Raw genomic sequence first — 20526 nt, 5'->3', positions numbered from 1 at the left:
AATATTCTCAAACCTACTGCTGTGGACTGGGACAACTCTCGATGGACTGTTCCTTAACTGGGATATTTTATTCTATACTGTTCTGATCTACATTCACATTACTATTCAACTACCCAATAATCCTGATCCTCACGTCTTGTGTGCTAGAGTGTTTGCCAGGTAGTTAAAGGCACACTATAGTCACCAGAACAACCACAGTGTATTGAATTTGTTCTGGTGAGTAGAATCATTACCTTCAGGCTTTTTGCTGTAAACACTGTCTTTTCAGAGAAAATGCAGTGTTTATATTATATCCTAGTGATAACTTCACTGGCCACTCCTCAGATGGTTGTTAGAGATCCTTCCTGGGTCATGGCTGCCGAAAATGCATCCAAACATTCAGTATCTCCTCCCTCTGCATGCAGACACTGAACTTTCCTCAAAGAGATTCATTAATTCAATGCTGATTGGCCAGGGCTGTGTTTGAATCATGCTGGCTCTGCCCCCTCTTTGTCAGTCTCAGCCAATCCTATGGGGAGGCACTGTGATTGGATCAGGCCACCACTACTGATGATGGCAGCAGACTGCTTGTTTTTCTGAGGCAAACAGCATGCAGATCTACAGCTTCATGCTTGAATACTGTAAGATTTTTCTATATTTCTGGATGAATGAGGGCCCCAGGGGGGCTAGGTGGTGGTTTTAACACTATAGGGTCAGGAATACATGTTTGTGTTCCTGACCCTATAGTGTTCCTTTAAGTCCCTGTCCTTGTTTTGATGGAGTTTAGTTTTGTTAGTGAGAGAAAGAAAAAAAAAATTACCCTGATGATTTAAAAATGTTAGATTTGGAGTCTTCCAAAAAACCACAAACTTCCATCAAGAGATTTGTTTAATATATATTTACTCATAAAAAAACACAATAAGTTATTATCTTTACAGCAGATATTCACTAAGAAGGCATGCATTTCTAGATCATGCTATAAAACAGTTTTGAAATATATAACACCAAGTATAATATTATAATATGTGCAATAATAATATATTTAGACAAGCTTTGTAATGCCTGGATGAGATTAAAAATAATATATTAGAAATTCTAAATTAGAAATTGTATAGAACTACCATATTTATCACGTTGGAATCCTGAACGCAAACTATCTTTCTGTGACATGGAGTATAGAGAAACAAAACACAATATCATTTCTTTGGACAAACGTTAAAAATAGGCACAGCGAAAGACAATTGCAATCCACGAAAAGCCATCTTGAATCTGGTTCCGCAGACGCACTTCGTGATATGAAAACTACACCAGATCTAAAGATCTGGAGATTGCTAAATTGCAGATTACTTTATGCAGGTAATACTACTTGAATTTTACATGTTAAACATTCAGTAATGACATAATACACGTATTAAAACCTTATATAATGTAGAACGTAGTCAGACATTCATGATAATGTCTGTAAAGAAAATGACCTCTTGCACATTTTACTGCTGTGTGAAGTCCTACATTTAAGAGAAAGTGTGTAATGTCTGATGGAGAGGAAAATTTAAAATAAATAAAACAAAGCTGTGTTTTGATTGGCTGCACTGTGTTTTTCAGCCAATCAGAACATAGCTACGAGCGAATCATTACTAATGGTAGCCCCACTCTCTGCTATAAAATGCTGACTTGGAGCAATAAACGTAATAATAGGCACGGGTTTTAAAGTTGACGTATGTAGTCAAACTTCATTAAAGATCTGCTTTCATGTAAACTAAATATTCGTAGAAGCACTTCTGCCTCTAATAATTTGCAAAGACTTTTGCCATTTGAGCAGCGAAAGCAGCTCACCCCAAATTGAGTCAATAGAGTGTCTGAGCTCTGCTAGTGACCACATGGGTGATGAGCCCTGGGTTTTACACGTCATTATTACAATAATTTAAATATGGACACTCTGATGCATGCTTGTCTAATACAATATGAAGTACAATATATCGATAACCGTTTGTCTGCTAAAGACTGAGAGGATGTTAGAACTCTGGCTTGGATTCAACACAATAAAGTCCTGGGTTTGGTGGTGGAGTTACTAAGGGTGAAGGTAGAAAAGCCATAAGTGAGCAGGACAACGCCAACCACTTTATTTGTCACATTCTAAGTCCTGCGACCCTTCTCCACCCTGATAGTGTTGTTGGCAGAATTCTCGGATGCGTCGGCAGGCTTCAATCATCATGTCTTCTGGGACAGTGAGGACAATGCGGAAGTAGTTGGGATATTCGAAACACTAACAGGGAGAACAAAAGGTCAAGTGAGAAAAGCAGGAAAAGAGGTCGAAAACAAATCTAATTGAGACATTTTTTTGCAGCGCTCAGTGGATTCTTAGTACACAAAGAACAATTTTATGGGAATTCGATCGTAAACAGGGAGACCTCCACTCTTAGAGCACTTACTGTGGCTGGGAGGCAGAAGACAGATTGTTCTGATATCATCCGTTCTGTGAAGTCTACATCATTCTCAAATTCTGGGAAGTGCTCCATATCAATGCCAACCTGTTCATTAAAAAGAGAGCACGTGTCATTCCATTCGTGTTATCAAAACAACAAAACACAGAGGAGCCAGCTCTAGTCTTGGAAGGTCAGTAAAGGTGAGAGACAGGTAGACCACTGGAAATGACCCCCGATTCCTAGAGTTTCTCTCGGCGATATTGTTTTCATTTCAAAAAAGTGTTTACTCCTCCCACAAATCTCACCCTGAAATCCCGACCGACTTCCTGTTTATACAAGTATGTATTAGTGTCTTGCCCCAAGGTGCCGTCTGTCAACATATATAACCATGTAAAACAGCATGGGCTTCCATTTAACAGATGGAAAGTTACAAGTTACACGTTAATGATTGTTTTGTGTCTGGCAAACCAACAAAATGTCTCACCATTAGGTACATGGCCCCAGCCGGCCGCACCGGGCAGAGTCCAGGGACAGACGAGAGGGTGGTATAGCACAGGTCAGCATTAGACTGCAAAAATAAAGTACACAAAATAGGATATGTTTTAGCAAATGTTCTAGAGAACAGATAATTGGCTTGATGGATTGCCAAAGGGAAGATAAGGAGGTCAAAATGTGGAAATCAAATAGTTCTACTGCTGGGGCCCTGAACCACTGGCCTTTGTAAACAGTAGAATCAGATTCTGCACACCTACAATGGCCAATATACGTCAGATGTACATTCGCACAATCTTGTATGTCCCTCCGACAGATACACACAAACGGCAACACCAGTCTTTTTACTCCAAAGGGGATTTACTTCACAATAGTAAATAGCAGCAAAAGATATGTAATAGGCACTCACTAAAAACTAATACAATATAAAAAAACAGGCTGCAGTAACCAATACAAGGATTCCCAACCTTGTGAGTGGTAAAACATGAAAGGAAAAGAAAAGAAAGAAACTGCGCCCAAAGAATATGAATAAAGTGATATACGTACACAAATATGTATGAATGATATACACTTTGAACCTCGAGGGAAACAAATAATAATAGTGCAGTACAGTATGTACAAAATGATAAGTGACATGTGATCTGTGATGATTACACTCACATTTTCTTGAGCTATATCAGAGCTCAGCTGTATCAGCGCCTGGACGGAACAATCCCCGTCTAAGGATATAGGTAGGTGCAGATGTCCAAATGGCTCAGATGAATAGCAGTATGCAGTACATATATGGGAATAAATACAGAAAGATGTGCTCCAATGGTGAAATAAGTATGCTTAAATATATATAAAATAAAAAGGGTATCGTACTCACATTTACTAGAGCAGAACTTGCTCTAGTGTGTATAGCGTTGGTGGTATAATCCCCACCCAGGGATATGCTGGTACTAGGAAGTGAAGTTTGGAAAAGTTAAAGAAGTGTAAATATAGATATAAAATACACTATTTATTAACCAAACATAAAAAACGATAAGAACAATAAAAATAAACTTCAAGAGTAAACTTCAAACATTTGAATAAACTTCAAACTTTTATTGTTCTTATCGTTTTTTATGTTTGGTTAATAAATAGTGTATTTTATATCTATATTTACACTTTTTTATTTTTTCCAAACTTCACTTCCTAGTACCAGCATATCCCTGGGTGGGGATTATACCACCAACGCTATACACACTAGAGCAAGTTCTGCTCTAGTAAATGTGAGTACGATACCCTTTTTATTTTATATATATTTAAACATACTTATTTCACCATTGGAGCACCTTTTTCCCCCCATATATGCACTGCACACTGCTAATCATCTGAGCCATTTGGACATCTGCACCTACCTATATCCTTAGACGGGGATTGTTCCGTCCAGGCGCTGATACAGCTGAGCTCTGATATAGCTCAAGCAAATGTGAGTGTAATCATCACAGATCACACGTTACTTATCATTTTGTACATACTGTACTGCACTATCATTATTATTTTTGTTTCTCTTGAGGTCCAAAGTGTATATCATTCATCCATATTTGTGTACGTATATCACTTTATTCATATTCCTTGGGCGCGGTTTCTTTCTTTTCACAAATGTAAATTGGACAACACGCAACACTTCAATCCAGCTAGACCTGAAAAATAACTGCTAAAGTTATTTTCCTGTTCCAGTCTGATCTTTGCAACTTGTGTGTTTGTTCTCTATCTTTAAAGGTTTAAAAAGAATTGGAGGCCATATCTTCGCTAATTTTATTGAGTATAAAAGTATGTATTGTGGGGGTTTATTTATTAACTCATACATTGAAACTTAAATTTACAAAACAGTTCGGTTGGGATTGTAGCCTCGAACAGTGGGCAATGGTTACTTGAAAAGGAAGAAGAAATAATTCAAATTCTGTTCCTCCTCGTGATTTTACACAAAAAACACATGGGAAAATGCAGATAAATGGGTAGGAAACTCATTAATTCCGGAGTTTAACAATTACTAAATTTATAATTAAAATAATAAAAAAATAATACGGTATTTCTTGCTATTTATTGTGCATATCCCATGACATATAATCATCAAAAAGAGTTATAGGAATTCTTATAATTGATTTATTTATAAAATATTTTACCAGGAAGGATACATTGAGATTTCTCTTGTTTTCAAGTATGACAGTTCCCCTTTAACATGAGATCAGCTTGCCCGATAGGGGCACACAAAGCACATTGTACCTGGCTTTCTGCTCCTGAAATAATTCAGCAAACCAATTAACAGTCCTTAAAATGGCAAACCATTGTGAATGTTTGTTTTAAGTACCAAAGAGCTAGGTCACACTGGCACAAGCTCATATTAACTGGCCGGAGAAATACAATTAGGGCTTTTGAAGCTGAGAAATTAATTAATGCTTTCTTTTTAACGAAACTCTGTCAGCACAGTTTAAAGAGCAACGAGTTTCCTATTCCTGCCTCATTTCATCATATTCATTATAGTTGAAGAAAGTTTTCCATATGGTTTGAGCTTTGTGCCTCCTCTCCTACCTAGTTAATAAATTGACCTCCAGATTTCATATCACGCCTTTCTTAGTGGATATCATTGACTTGAGCACATTTCGAGCTACAAGTAGGGTGCATACCTTGATAAAGTTAATGGTGTTATCGTAGAACTCTTGAGGTGTCCTTTTCACAATGTGCTCCAGGGCACCTTGGACAATGGTGCATGGTCCAAGAATTCTTTGGCTCAGCCTCAGAAGACCTTCTCTGATCTAAGGACGGTAATAAAATCAACTCTGTGAATTCTATTTAATATAAGGCATTCAGAAGCTGTATCAAAAAGGCCACGTATGCTACATATGACATGTTTTCCGCTCTATGTTCCAACTGGATGAATTCCTAGTTTAAGAACTAACAGTTATCAGATGTATCATTCTTTTTTTTAAGATAACTTCTGTTTGATAGAAACACATGGAAATAGCATTCTTGGGGCGGGGGATTGTACATTTCCCTTCTATGGGACAGAATCATGCAATACATTTATATGGAGAAACGACCTTGTCTCGGTAATTCCAAGATGTTTAAAAAAATAAAAATAAAAAAACTAATATGCCATTTTACCAAAAGATACAATGTTTTAAAGTGCTCAACGATAAAAACACAACAAAGAACCGGCTAACCCAAGTTATAGATCAAATATTGCTTAACTTAAAGGAACACTCTGGACTCCTAAAGTGCTTCAGCTTGCAGAAGTGATTAAACCATGAAAAGTGTGTCCTCTTTTTTTGTCATTTTACAAAAAGCGCAGATTTCAATAAAAATTTACACTTTTATAATTTAACCTTGTTACACCCTCACAGGCTGTCAATCAGACACCCGGTCCTGTTACTTCCTGGTTTATTTAGCTCAGTGGAGATAAACTCAAGAGGCAGCGATTTCCCAGAGCACCTGCCTTGCAAAGACTTCTCATTAAGCTGCATTGGGAGTCTGTGATTGGACAGCCACAGAAATTCTGGTCTGGGTTAGAAAGGAAGGGTTTGCAAAGGCTGCAGACAAGTGATCTGCAGCTACTGCAAGCTTATTTTACATATACCCAATGAAAAAAAATAATCACAATTAAATGTATTTGGAGTATATCTACTAAACTTTTTGTAGTGGTGTGTTCCTTTAAAGAAACCACAATAACTGTTGTTAACAGGTTCTTGCTAGGTTCTATGAAATACAAAGTATTTGTATTTACTTTGTATCACACAGCCTGGTTACAATGCTGCCGCCCATCCCATGTGTTCCCTATTAAGGGTTAATAAGTATAGGGGTGTGTATATAAAATATACCCCTCTCTATCTCATTAGAGATATCTTTGCCAGAAGCTCAAGGAAGCAGGCTGAAGGGTCAGTGTTAGGACCCGCTTACGGGGGTCTGCCTTGACGTTGGCAGGCGGGCATTCCCTCCAATGGCCATTGGAGCAACTAAATGACCTCCATTTGTCTAAATATACATAGGGATTAAGGAGAGAATGCAGGTAACTTTTTCTTTCTTTTGTTTTTACTATATATTGGGGCTGATGTGTACTGTAGTCATTGCAGCCGCCCAGTGATGGGAGTGAGCGCAGGACTTCTCTTTTTGTAGGTTATATGAAATGATTGCCAATAAATATTGAAAATGATTGTAAAGTGGGATTACTGTTATTACTACTACAGTGTAGTTGACAAAGGAGCCCCTTGCCTCTGCTCCCTGTAGATGTTTCACAGAGTCTGATCTGAACCACTTTACAAATCAAGTTGGAATTTGGTTAATTTCCCATTATCTTGTCCATTTTTGCAACAATTTTCCTATTACCTCTTTTCCAAAGATTTCCTTCCGGTCATGAATTAGAATCCACCCCATTCTCCAGCCTGGTACCAGCCAGCGTTTAGCGAGCCCTCCGAATGAAAGGATTGGGATGTTGGTGCTGAGTGGTGCTAAGTAATGAAAAGCCCCTTCCTCAAAAACCTAGAGGGACAAATGTGGAGAAATGTAAATAAGGAAGCCAATTTCTACCTGGATTTACACATCATTGGTACAAACTAGATCTATACACTACAATTTAAGGTTAAACATAATAGCACAGAGAGGAATACATTTTGAGAACGTGATCCAACGTGAGCTCAGATATGCAGGGTATTGCCAATTACTGGAATATTTGTGTGTCCACACAATGTCACAATGGTTTCACAACTGAAGACACATCCAGATTGGCCAGAGGACGTTCCATCAGCACAATGATTTACCACTGACCAAAGTCCAACTAGATCCATCTAACATCATAACTGGGTCTACAAAGATCTGCTTTGTTTTTTAGCTGACATTACATTACAGTTACCTTTTATTATGATTTCCTTATTTAAAATATATTATGAATAAGAGGTATTTTTGTTTTGTGCACAATTCTTGTAGAGAATTAAACCAGCAGTTTTGTAAAGGATTTCCTCAGAAATCTAAAGAATGTTTACTGCTCAGGCAAAATATTTTTTAGAGAAAATTACATTAAAGCGATTAGAGTAGAAGAACACAGAGAAAATGAGAATTAATGAAAGTATGTGGAACATATCCAGAAGAAAAATAAATACTGGAGAATATAGTTGTCTCTAATTACTTATGAATACTTTATGACCCAGTCATGACTGGTCTCCACTGGAGGAATAATTCCAAGCTATTGTCTTCTCCTAACTCCCGGTTCTGTCCTACCAGAATATGGCATGGTGGGTATATTTTTGATGATCTGTCTGGTAACCCTAAGAAATATTTCCTATAAGAGGTAATGGAACTCAGAGGGTGTGTCTATCTTGTTATTGCTTTGTGAAGGAACCATTAGACATCTGGAAGTATTTAATGAAGAACAGATCGTCCAAGAAAAAGATCCACTTCAAAAGAACACAAACTGCAAAGTCATTGTGACATCTGGACAGCAGGGGTGTCTGGAGGAGATGGCTACGGGCTCGCCATGAGGGCTCTTGAGGGTTTTATCACCTGTTGTTTACCAGTTATGCGAGGTATCCGGCTGTGAGATACTACTTAATCGTTCTATTTTTTTCAAACTGAAGTTTATTGACGTTTAGAGAAAGTAAAGCAGAGCATGTATGTGCCCCAAGGGTGTGCCAAGACACCAATGAATGACGATAAACATAATAAATCGACAGTCAGTAATACAACAGAACAAAACACATTAAATGTCCATGCATGACTGTCAATATAATAAAGCACAAGGAGGAATTAGATAACAAGATAGTAGAATAAAGATAGAAAGAAAAGGGAAGTGGAAGAAAGGAGTTGGGTGGGAGACACGGTCAAAAATTCTTAAAACCATAAACCAGAAAGCTAGGATAAGCAGTCCGGTCAGGTAAAGAGAGAGAGATACAACTGAGGATAAAACACCGGGAGGAACAAAGGGTGCGTTAGCCTGAAGCAACATCCAGAATTAACAAGGTACCCCAATCTCGACAGTAAAAGGTGGACAATATAATTTATAGATGAGTCCCTACAGTTTCATTGAGTGTGATTATCCCTAGAATGTCCATACACCTTGAGAACTGGTTACAATCCCAATGTTCTGTCTAGAACATCGTGGATCTGCTGATTCTTTCAGCCTTATTTCAATACTATGTCACTTTACGATACTAATAAGATGAGGACGTACAATCAAACATAAATATAACCCACTCACCATGTCGCCGTAGATTTCATCAGAAAGGAGGGGCACACATTGCCTTGATGCCACTGTGAAAACATTAAGAATACCTTCAGATATGCCTATGTCTCTAGCAGTCTCACCAGGTCACAAATGCAGACGCTACCTGGTTACCAAAACGGTGACAAATAAGGAAACTCAACAATATATAAAAGAGAGAAGCAAGGAGAGAGGCCTCGATTTCTCTTTGAGTTCAGATTTATTTATAATGAATTGCTTTCTAGCTTTCAAACTAATGACATATGTCTGCCCAAAGAGTTAGTTCATTGAAAACCACGTTACCCGATTCCCACTTGGAATAATATAGAAATATCTCCATTTACTAGTGGAACCGTCCTTGACGTGGCAATATAGCAGAATGCTGGACCTCCATACTCTGCACTCGGGCTTGCTGACTACATTTCACCAGATTCCCCCAGTTCCCCATGGAAAGTAATAGGGATCTCCAAAGTTTTTTTTTTTTTTTTTAGCAATTTGAGAATTAGTGAGTTCACCGCCGAGTTAATCTCACATCCCTTATTCAGTAAAGAGGTCACTATGTCTCAGCTACATTCACCTACACTGTGTGTTCCTTATCTGCACCCATGGTGGTGGGATTAGATGGCATAGTGAAACATTCTGATCTTTGCATGACATGAACAATGAACTCAGAATACCATTTGGTGATGGCCACATTATCACCACCTGTTCTATTACCGTATTTGGCTATATGTTGCTATTGTTAATGTGCATTGATTATTGGTCACTCCCATGCCACTATTGTGGAATTACAACTCCCATAACGCTCAGCCAGCTTATACTCTTAAAGCTACAATTCACATTGGCAGGCCTAGCATCATGTGCCCTTAGAATGACACCTGGCACTGAATAATGGACTCACCTGCCAGGATCTTCTGTAGGTGCTTCTTGCTGAAGACGGAGCCGCAGGGGTTTGACGGGTTATTGATTATAATGCAGGCAGTTTTGTCATCCACCAGAGATTCCATGTGCTTCAGGTCAATCTCCCATGACTTCTCAGGCTACAAAGAGGAATAATTGGGATTATTCGTTCACTAAACTGGGAATTGTTGTCAATTCACCCAATAATTGTAAATCTGAGACCAAATTAAGTGCCCTATAAACAGATCACTGTGGTTTTTTTCTCCAGTTCAGTTTGGTTGGTCTAACACAGGCTTCCCCAAACTCCGGCCCTCCAGATGTCGCTGAACTACAACTCCTATGATTCTATGAATGAAATAGATAGGCTGAGAATCATGGTAGTTGTAGTTCAGGAACATCTGGAGGGCCGGCGTTTGGGGAAGCCTGGTCTAACACATAATATAAAATATACCATTCTCATTGTCGCTGCAAGCAGATATTTATTTTAATTTTAAGGGCAGCATTGTCTTTAATGTCTTCCCAGCTTGTTACAGTGAGTGTAAGTATATATACTGTCTGCGAAAGCCACTCTCGGCAATGTGAGATTTACTAATCTTTCTCGTACCGTCTGTTAAGTCATCGCTGTGATTGACAGCGTTAATGAGAAAATCAAAATCCCACAGGTCAGGTATCCACACATTCGCTCAGGTATCCACACATTCGGTCAGGTATCCACACATTCGGTCAGATATCCACACATTCGGTTAGGTATCCACACATTCGGTCAGATATCCACACATTCGGTCAGGTATCCACACATTCGGTCAGGTATCCACACATTCGGTCATATATCCACACATGCGGTCAGGTATCCACACATTCGGTCAGGTATCCACACATTCGGTCAGGTATCCACACATTCGGTCAGGTATCCACACATTCGGTCAGGTATCCACATATTCGGTCAGATATCCACACATTCGGTCAGGTATCCACACATTTGGTCAGATATCCACACATTCGGTAAGGTATCCACACATTCGGTCAGGTGTCCACACATTCGGTCAGGTATCCCCACATTCGGTCAGGTATCCCCACATTCGGTCAGGTATCCACACATTCGGAGGGTACCTTAACCCGTAGAGAACTGATTTTTTTTGTCTTCCTATCTGTCAGTAAGAGTGTACAGTTAACTTGCCTTTACATATTGTATCTCCTGGGTACTTGAAGTAAGTGAGCAATATTACTCAATTTTAAATAATGAGAATTAATTTACTAAACACAACGATTTGTAGTTAAATGCAAAACTCAGTATGAATTGTCCAAACTGTGACTATAACTGAATTGGAGAATTTTTCAATATCCGCCATTTTGTTTGCTAGATGCACAATCACAATTCGCATGTCCGGGTGGCTATGTCTTGATCCAATAAGTCACCAAAATGCCTTATTGCAAGACTCAATAAACTGCAGACGCCGAGCAGCCATGGCTAATGAAAAGTTACAGCTAGCTCCGACTTTGTGTATATTTCACATAGAACTCTATTATCCTAAAAAAAAACAGTCTGGCTCCTGAATACGGCTGTCTTACTACAAATGTGTACAGCTCTATGCCAGATCTAGGATTTTGACATGATCTGAGTGGCTTGCACATGTCCAGCCTCCTGCACCTGTGTGTCACACAGCCCAACATTGAGAGGTCATTGCCCTAAACATGGCTATCTCTACAATCTGAAACTCACCAATAAGTTGTACAGTTTGACTTCAATTCCGAGAGACAGGGCTAATGTCTTATAGAGAGAGAAACCCGGACGAGGGACCAGGATGTTCTGACCAGGATTGGCGAGGACAGACAAAGCTAGCTCGATAGCTTGACTGCAGCCGCTTGTCAGGATGACGTCCTACAGAGAGAGAGATAATATTATTACAGCTATTATTATTGCGCGTCATATGCATCTGTGAGACAGATATGGTTTTCAATAAGGTTTCATATATCAATAAAATCTGAGATTATTTTCATCTATGTAGCACCAAAGACTATTGTTTTTCATATTTTAACACGTTTATGCTTCTGTTTCAGTAATGATGCGTGGAGTTGTTTTTTTCTGTTTTTACTTTTTTAAGCAGGGCTCATGTAATCCATTCGTAGATTTATTCACTAAACTGGGAATTGTGGAGAATTACAAATTGTTGGCCGCAATAGCCAAGCTGCCAACATTTCTATCTTTTTTGGCCTAAAACTTGTAATATTTTTGTCAATTCTCTTTAATTCCCATTTTGGTGAGAAACTGAAAGGGCCAGTCCTGTCCTGTCCTGTCCTGTACTCTCTGGTAGTGACTGATAAGTTATTATAAGCACAGAGTATCAGTTCGGCTAAAATTATTTTTGTATATTTTGTTGTTCAAAAGTTAATTTTCATAAAGCCTTCCATTTCATGGACAGATTTTCATGTTGAGATATTGTTGCCGTCTATCCCAGATCTCGCTGCTGGCCACATATCTTCTCTCTTGTCACCTGCAGGAGAGGTGAATTTCTGAACCTCTGATTACTGCAGCTCCATACTCCTTGTGCAACATTAGATGCTGCCAATATATCTGATGGACTATAGTACTGGATTGTCATGTCTTTAATTTACAGTTAAAAGAAACTGGAACATCCCATGAAGTACAGGATAACATGAATCATAGGAGCTTTTTAATGTTTCATTCAGTGATATCATGTCTAGAAAAGTGACGCTTCCTCTTAAAACTCAAACTTTGCACAATAAAAAGTTGACATTTGTTTCTAACTGATGTGAAAGGCATTTCAGAGGGCTGTCCCATAATTAACATGTAAACAGTGAACATGGCGGCTCACGTCTGAGGACAGTTCCCAAGGGATGAACGCTCCCCTCTTCGAGGGGTTGCAAGGATTTAGATCAGGGTTCTCCAAACTTTGTTCCTTGAGATGTTGCGGAACTACAAATGCCATGATGCTTTGAATTAAATAGATAGCCAGAGAATCATGAGAATTGCAGTTCAGCAACATCTGAACATCAGAGTTTGGAGAACCCTGATTTAGATCCACAACTGTTGCAGAACATGTCACATGCTGCTTAGCCTATCTGCCCCAGCTCCCCATCAATGCACCCACCTTGGCTTCCAAAGGAGCGTCTTGGCAGGTAAAGTATTTAGCAATCACCTCCCTGCTGGACTGGTATCCTGCCAATGAAAGAGCAGAGAAGGCTTCATTAAGAAAGGAAAAATGATCTTACAAATAAAATAAAAGCTTCATCAACTCTGGTGGCAGAATGCTGGTAAGGATAAGGGTGATGGGTTTGGATAATGCCCGGGCACAAAGGCTTTAGCTAGAAATGACTTTCCCCAGTGATGCTGGCTTAGCCCCCCACTCACTGCATGAATCACTGGGACACCCTGAGAGATATTATTTCTTATTGGGTTGGGTGTATAGAAGATGGAAACTAGCAGTCTGGTACATTCAGAACTTACAGTTTGGCATCTGATGGCAATGACTGGCCAATGTAACTGTTAATAATAGCCAAAGCTGATATTAATTAAACAATGATATACAACTTAGAGAACAAAATACTTTAGATAATAATGTGCATGTGAACAACTTTTATTAAAGTAATAAGGTCATTGTATGGGCTGTTATAAACCTCTACAGAGTTTAAGGGACCAACAGATATAATATTTAAAGTGCTTTATTCAGAGATTTAAATTTAATATATTTATAATTTCAAATATATCCTAGAATAAATGTTATTCTAATTAAATGTAATTCACTTTATCAGTCTTGTAAGTATTTAATCTGTTTGTAATGTAGCTCCCACGTTTCACCAGATTCTATAGTTGGTGCTTTAACCAACTGGGCTATCTCGCTGGTAGGTAGAATTGCAGTCTGGAGGATGCTTGTTTTAGAAATAGGAGATGGACAACGTAAGAAACTGTTATAAAATGTATAGTTACCTATACTTGGTGCGTATCCATTGTATTTCTCAGAGTCTATGGCCTCCTTCATGGCTCTGGTGACCTGTTCATCAGTGGGTAGATTCCCAAATACTGTTGGGTCTCCTAAAACGGCAATGGCATCATTGAGTAACTCTCACATATAAAGCGTTATTTACTAAAGTGTAACTTGTCAAGAATTCCAGTGAACATAACAAAAAAATAATAATAATTGTGAGCATTAACAAACAGGAATATGTTGAAGCTTGCTGAAATAATTCAATCTCAAGTATGGTAATGTTGAATAAATAAACAATTGGATAAAATAGTCATGAAAAAAAGGACAGTTCGCTAAGTGTTATAAAGGCAGAAATTGATTGAGTACAGACCTATAGACAATGCGATCATCTTCTTGTTGGGATTGGGAACAGCTGTCATTGTGTCCACGATGGCACGGATGGGATTGAAGGTTTTCCTGGACATCTCGGATGCACGCACTGCCCATCTTGGCTTTCGTGCTTTTAATTTATCCACGGTGTTGGGACCTTGAATATTGACATGCACGTCGAGGACCTTTGGGTGGGCCACTGATCCATTGACATGGATTATATAGGCGTCCGTCTGCATTTCTACGAGAAAAACAAAAATCTGGTTACTGTTGGCTGAACAAAGAACTCCAGTAGGTCGAATGCTATTGGGAAGCTGTGTTTAACATGAATTAGATATAATTACCTTTTATGAAACATGCAATCTACCCTCTCCGAACCTTTTTTTTTTCATTATTATAATAATTTCACCAAAAACACAATTATGCTTTATAACATAGATTACGTGCTGTTATTGCAAGACAGTAAAAGCCTGTTATATTTTATATTTACAGCTACTGTTACTTGTGCAATGTAGTCTACAAAGTAAAAAAAATAAATTAAAAAAAAATTAATTAAAAAATCAGGTTTATAGTTTATCCAACACTTCATATGAATTCTTCAACCAAAGTTAACCTCAAATGATGTCTTTGAGAAAAATCCAATTATTGCATTCCTCTCGCATATATATATATATATATATATATGTTTATATATTTGATCAAATTCAGCAGAGCATGAAAAATCGTATTCTAAAAAACCTCCACTAGAGGTACTAGAGGCTGTAATTTCTAACAAAGAATATTAAGAACCAAATGCACGACTCTACACGAGTGTGAAATTGGTTTATAGTTTGCACAGACAATCAAGCTGTTCAAAGAGTCAAATCACAACAGATGTTCCTATGTGTGTTATATAATTAGCATGTTATGTGTAAATCCAAACAACTCCATATAGCATTAGGAATCAGTAAATGTTTTTTCCTAAATATACAAAAATGTACATTTATATAGTAAATATTATATTTTAAAGGAATAATCTCCTCTTATACATGGTGTGGTTTTTTTTCATGTTCATTTTTAATACAATGTATACACCTACAATAATTAATGAATGAATTAAGTAATTGTTTCAGATATTCAGTTGATGTTTCAATATATCTTAGTGCTAGATTAAGGAAATAAAAATCAGTATTTTTTTTTAAAAGTAACTTCTAGTTTTTCTGTAATGATAATTTAATTATAAAACTATTGTTTTTTTATAAACAATAAAAACTACAAAAAATATTATTACAATTCTTTTGTAGGGTAGAAAGCAATATTAAGAGTTCTCGTCCAAATATTGCCCTGAATTAAATGAACACCTAATTACAGCAACTTTAACGGTGCAAGAAACAGATAAACTATGGAAATAATAAAGTTAATAGACAAAAACATTTATTAATATTACAAAGATACAAAAAACTAATAAATTCTCATACCTAAATCTATTAAATAATAAGAAAATACATGCGTTACAATAGAATTACGGTATTCTTGATGGACAAAAACAATAAAGTTAATAGACAAAAACATTTATTAATATTACATAGATACAAAAAAATAAATAAATTCTCATACCTAAATCTATTAAATAATAGGAAAATACATGCGTTACAATAGAATTATTCTTGATGGATACATAGCATACAGCTCAATATTATAGAAATTACACTGCATAAATTAAACTTAATTTTAAGCAAGGCGAAAACTGGAAATATTTAAAAAGAGGACATATTTTGCAGATTATTGTGCATAATTTTATTGTTTAAAACATAGCTCGTTACATATAATTCCAATAGTTAATTCTAATAAGTAAATTTAAAATTACACTTTTTTTCAAACTCAGATTTAGGAACATAATTCTAAAGCCTAATCTGAAATGGGAAATGTAATTAATTTTCATTTAACGCTGAACAGGTTATTAGGAATTAAAAGAGTATTTTTGTCCACTGTACCTTTTTATTTGTATAGAAAAACTTGTTTTAAAGTTCGGGCTGTCAGACTGTCACTCTGAATTCCTCTGCACAGCTAACCAGATGAGTCACAGATAAGGCACAAGTTGTCCATAAAATAGTCCCAAAAAATGGGAGTTGGACCTAAATCTCAGTAACTATTGGCTGAAAAGTGGGTAGTGTTCCACTACAGAAATGTCCCTCCTATCGGTTTATGTACCATATTGAACTGATTTTGAAGGCATTCGAGTTAACACTTTCATTCTTTTTTTCACTTTATTATAAACATGGGTTTTGTATCCCCATCCCATCTGTTGCATAGGTGCACGATAAACATGTTGTTTAAAAATCAGATAGACATAGTATTCCTGATACTGGGCAGCAAGGGACATCTAAAAAAACAAGCACCCATTTCAGAACGATCTGGAGGACTAGGTTATTCTGGTGATTGTTTTATGCTGGGATGTGGTATCCCAGAACACACATTATTACAAACTGTATTCAGGTTCCATTTGTACTGCGCTTCTCGATTGCGAGCAGCAAAGATATACATGGTGTTAAATTGAAGATCATCTCATAAATTGATGACGGTTCCAATCGTAAGAAATTTCATTCTGAAATATTATGAGCTACAATATGACTAGTACCATAACAAAGACATCCCATTTAGTATATTTGCCTTAGAAGGAAAACAATCTTAGTTTGAGTAAATCTATGAGCAGCTTAATATTATTAGGAAATGTTTGGAATTTGAATTACTCTCATAGTATACTTGTTACAAGTTTGATGTAGACTGGGGGCCAGTCAACTTCTAGTAGGGTATTCATCTCGGAAGGAAGGCTGTTTCTGGGTCTTGGCTAGGCTCAGTACATTATATTTTATGAAGTTCTTACATTTAGCCATTGCTATCTTCTCCCCAATGTCTAAGATGTCCTTAGGTTTGTTCCTTGCATCCCAGAGAAAAGTCGTAATGCTATCTCAGACTGAATGCGTCACATCAAACCTATTTCATTAACTTTTTACTATAATACTATATCAATTATCTCATCCCAAATCTTTGGGTTACCCCAGTCTTACCAAGTGATTTTGCATCCATGGTCTTTAATTTGAGAAATCCATCTATGTAATATAATCTGTGCTGAACCAAGGTGATCTTCTCAGAGTCCTGGTCTAACTGCAAAAACCACATTCTTGTTTCCAGATTCTCTTGTTTTACTGGTATTACTAGCTTATTGTTTCTAGATTCCCACACGTCTTATCCAATACAAAGATCACGACTGGTGGCATCTAAGGTGACATTCAATGACTGGTTAACTTGTGTCATCAATTTGCCTCAAGGGAGCCTATAATTATTACTGTAAATATTTATTTACGAAGAAGAACAAAAACACAACTTCTAAAACTCGTCCACAACTTAGACACCATAATCTTGGCCCACGTTGATATTTATCATACGGTAGAGTTCTAGAATTTCAGAAAGGCCCATAATCTTGGCCCACGTTGATATTTATCATACGGTAGAGTTTTAGAATTTCAGAAAGGCCCATAATCTTGGCCCACGTTGATATTTATCATACGGTAGAGTTCTAGAATTTCAGAGAGGTTCCTAAGAAATTACTTTCCAGAACCGCAATGTTGCTCATTGAACGTTTTATTGCCAGATATAGAAACATTGGGAAAGGGTGGCGTGTCAATATAACATAGAATTTGTACCAGCTGTGAGCAATATTACTGAGGTTCCTTATCCACACATATTCCACTATCGGTCTAAGGATAATATCGTAGAAAGCTTCCAAAATTATGAAAAGGAAATAAAAAACAAAACCTCCAATATAGTGTAGTGAACTGTGATCCTAGAGAGGTACTTTTAATTATTTTAAAATATAATGTACCGATATTACCTAAATGTCATTTCTGTGCCTTTCCAAGTCTCTTGTTTTAGCTCCCCGGTGTCCAGGTCCCTAGATAAATTAACAAAACAAAGAAAATCAGCACAAAAAGTGGTAACATACAGAGATTTGATATTGCTTGAGTAGACGGTGAATCTTGGAACAAATCTCACATATCCCTATGGTAATAAATTGCCACAAACACAATACTTTCTGTCTGTCGTTTCAGTATGGTATAGTCAATCTCCATACGAATTGCCCTTGCTTTCCTTGTTCGGTAGTTCCAGTTTACACGAACGCTGCTTTTCGGCTGTAAGGTTCGGATCCCACCGCTGCCACCAGCTGTAACGGAATGCAGTATAATAATACACGATATCCGTCGGTATCCTCAGGAAATCCACAGTCAGAGTAGAAAGCAAGGCAATATCCCCAATCCTCCCAATAACCGGACGAAACACAGTTTGGGAGTCAACTAACTCGGTTTATTCACAGGCAGCATATTTATACAGTTCCCCATGCAAGGGGTTTCCACACAGATAATCCAGGGGATTTCTCCCAACATGCATTGTGACTTTCCCAACAGGCATTGCTGCACGAGAAGGATACTCCCACTAAAATGGACGATTAAGTGGATTATCCCCTCGTGCAGCAAAACCGACAATTGACTTTAAAATACACAATTCACACAATATTCGGTACTTTGGAATAACCGAACGTTCGGTAGATAGCTGGGGTCGGAGCGCACACTTTGTGAGAATACCGCTCTGATCCCAGCTGAATTGACCGAACGCCGCACATAATACATTTAAACACGGAAGTTGGTCTAAAAGTACCGAATAAGTACGGGACACATAATGTACCGAACGCGGAACTCCCGAACGCTCTGGAAGTCCAGCGGTGTTCGGATCATTGAGTAGCCGTTTTCAGTTCCAGGCTCTCGACGACCGAACACCGCTGCAGAGACAAAGGATCCAAGATGGCCGACCGCAGCATGGTCGGTAGTCGAACGACGGCCACCTAGGAGAGCCCTTAATTACCGATTGCAACAATGTTGCAATCGGTTAATTGGTACCACACGACTTGTGAATGTGTGGTCGACCTGGGGAGCCCGTATTCGTACGGCGAACGGCCAGGATAGCCGTGTTTCGTCGTACGAATGCTTGTATGCTGGCAGCGTACGGCTGTCAGCATGCGAACGGCCATAGCACAATACATATACATGGAACGGAACACATTATACATTCAGCCTACGGACAACCTATACTGCATATAGCTCAGAAGTGGCTAGGTTTGCCACAATGCTCCCCCAGAACCAAGCCGGCATACACAGTCTGATCCCAACGGATCGGCTTGGGGATGTCCGGGAGAGTACTCACAGATCACTTCTCGAGTTCAGTCTGTCTGGATAACCCGTCAGCGTTACCATTTTGTTTTCCTGGCCGGTAGTGGATGGTAAAGTCAAAGGGCTGCAGCGCCAAACTCCAGCGCAGCAGCCGGGCATTGTCTCCAGATACACGGTTTAGCCACACTAACGGGTTGTGATCTGTGAGTAAGGAAAAAGGTTGTCCATACAAATATGGCTGTAACTTTTTGAGGGCCCACACCACGGCCAGGCACTCTTTCTCAATGGCAGCGTAGCTCACTTCACGCGGCAGCAACTTGCGGCTTAAGTAGGCTACGGGGTGTTCTCCGCCATCGGCTCCCACTTGGCTCAGTACTGCCCCCAATCCAAACATTGAAGCGTCTGTGTGAACAAGAAATCTTTTAGTTGGATCAGGAGCAGTTAACACAGGAGCATTAGTTAGGGCCGTTTTGAGTTGCTGGAATGCCTGCTCACACTCTGGGGCCCAGACAACCTGTCGGGGTAGGTTCTTTTTAGTCAAGTCCGTCAGGGGTTTGGCCAGGGTGCTATAGTCTGGAACAAACTTCCGGTAGTAGCCGGCCGTCCCTAAAAACGCCAGCACCTGAGTCTTAGTTCTGGGGGTAGGCCACTTTGCTACGGCCTCAATCTTGGCTGGCTCGGGTCTCTGCTGCCCACACCCTACTCGGTGTCCCAGATACTGCACCTCCGCCATACCTATGTGGCACTTGCTAGGCTTTAACGTTAACCCAGCCTCCCCAATACGATCTAGGATCGCCCCTATATGGTGTAGGTGGTCTTCCCAGGTCTGGCTAAAGATGGCTATGTCATCTAGATAGGCACAGGCATACTCCTGGAACCCGTCCAGTAGCCGATCTACCATCCGCTGAAAGGTAGCCGGAGCGTTTTTCATTCCGAAAGGCATGACCTTGAACTGGTACAGGCCAAACGGAGTGACAAACGCCGACTTGGGGATGGCGTCATCG

The 20526-nt window shown here is 38.7% G+C and overlaps 1 protein-coding gene across 1 annotated transcript; it reads right to left on the bottom strand.

Moving 5' to 3' along the window:
- Positions 1 to 1427: 1427 nt before the first annotated feature.
- Positions 1428 to 16382, bottom strand: TAT (tyrosine aminotransferase). The gene is made up of 12 exons (XM_063438584.1): positions 16295 to 16382; positions 14323 to 14562; positions 13955 to 14059; positions 13119 to 13186; positions 11729 to 11887; positions 10010 to 10148; positions 9106 to 9158; positions 7242 to 7394; positions 5546 to 5674; positions 2887 to 2970; positions 2409 to 2507; positions 1428 to 2242 (listed from the first exon to the last, which is right to left on the bottom strand). Exons 2-12 carry the CDS (start codon positions 14558 to 14560, stop codon positions 2099 to 2101), a joined length of 1371 nt encoding a protein of 456 aa, XP_063294654.1. The 5' UTR covers positions 14561 to 14562; positions 16295 to 16382; the 3' UTR covers positions 1428 to 2098.
- Between the last annotated feature and the right edge of the window lie 4144 nt (positions 16383 to 20526).

This window comes from Pelobates fuscus, chromosome 12, assembly GCF_036172605.1.
Source record: "Pelobates fuscus isolate aPelFus1 chromosome 12, aPelFus1.pri, whole genome shotgun sequence".
Taxonomy (NCBI): Eukaryota; Metazoa; Chordata; class Amphibia; order Anura; family Pelobatidae; genus Pelobates; species Pelobates fuscus.
The sequence above is the reverse complement of the archived record's forward strand: the minus strand, read 5'-3'. Positions and strand labels throughout refer to the sequence as shown.

Bases quoted from the DNA above. Each gene is read 5' to 3' on its own strand.
- TAT (XM_063438584.1), bottom strand. From the start codon at position 14,560: ATGCAGACGGACGCCTATATAATCCATGTCAATGGATCAGTGGCCCAC. The intron at 9,159-10,009 runs GTGAGTCCATTA...ATGTTTTCACAG, and splicing joins CCTACAGAAGATCCTGGCAG to TGGCATCAAGGCAATGTGTG. The intron at 2,971-5,545 runs GTATGCACCCTA...TTATTTTTGCAG, and splicing joins ACACCATTAACTTTATCAAG to TCTAATGCTGACCTGTGCTA.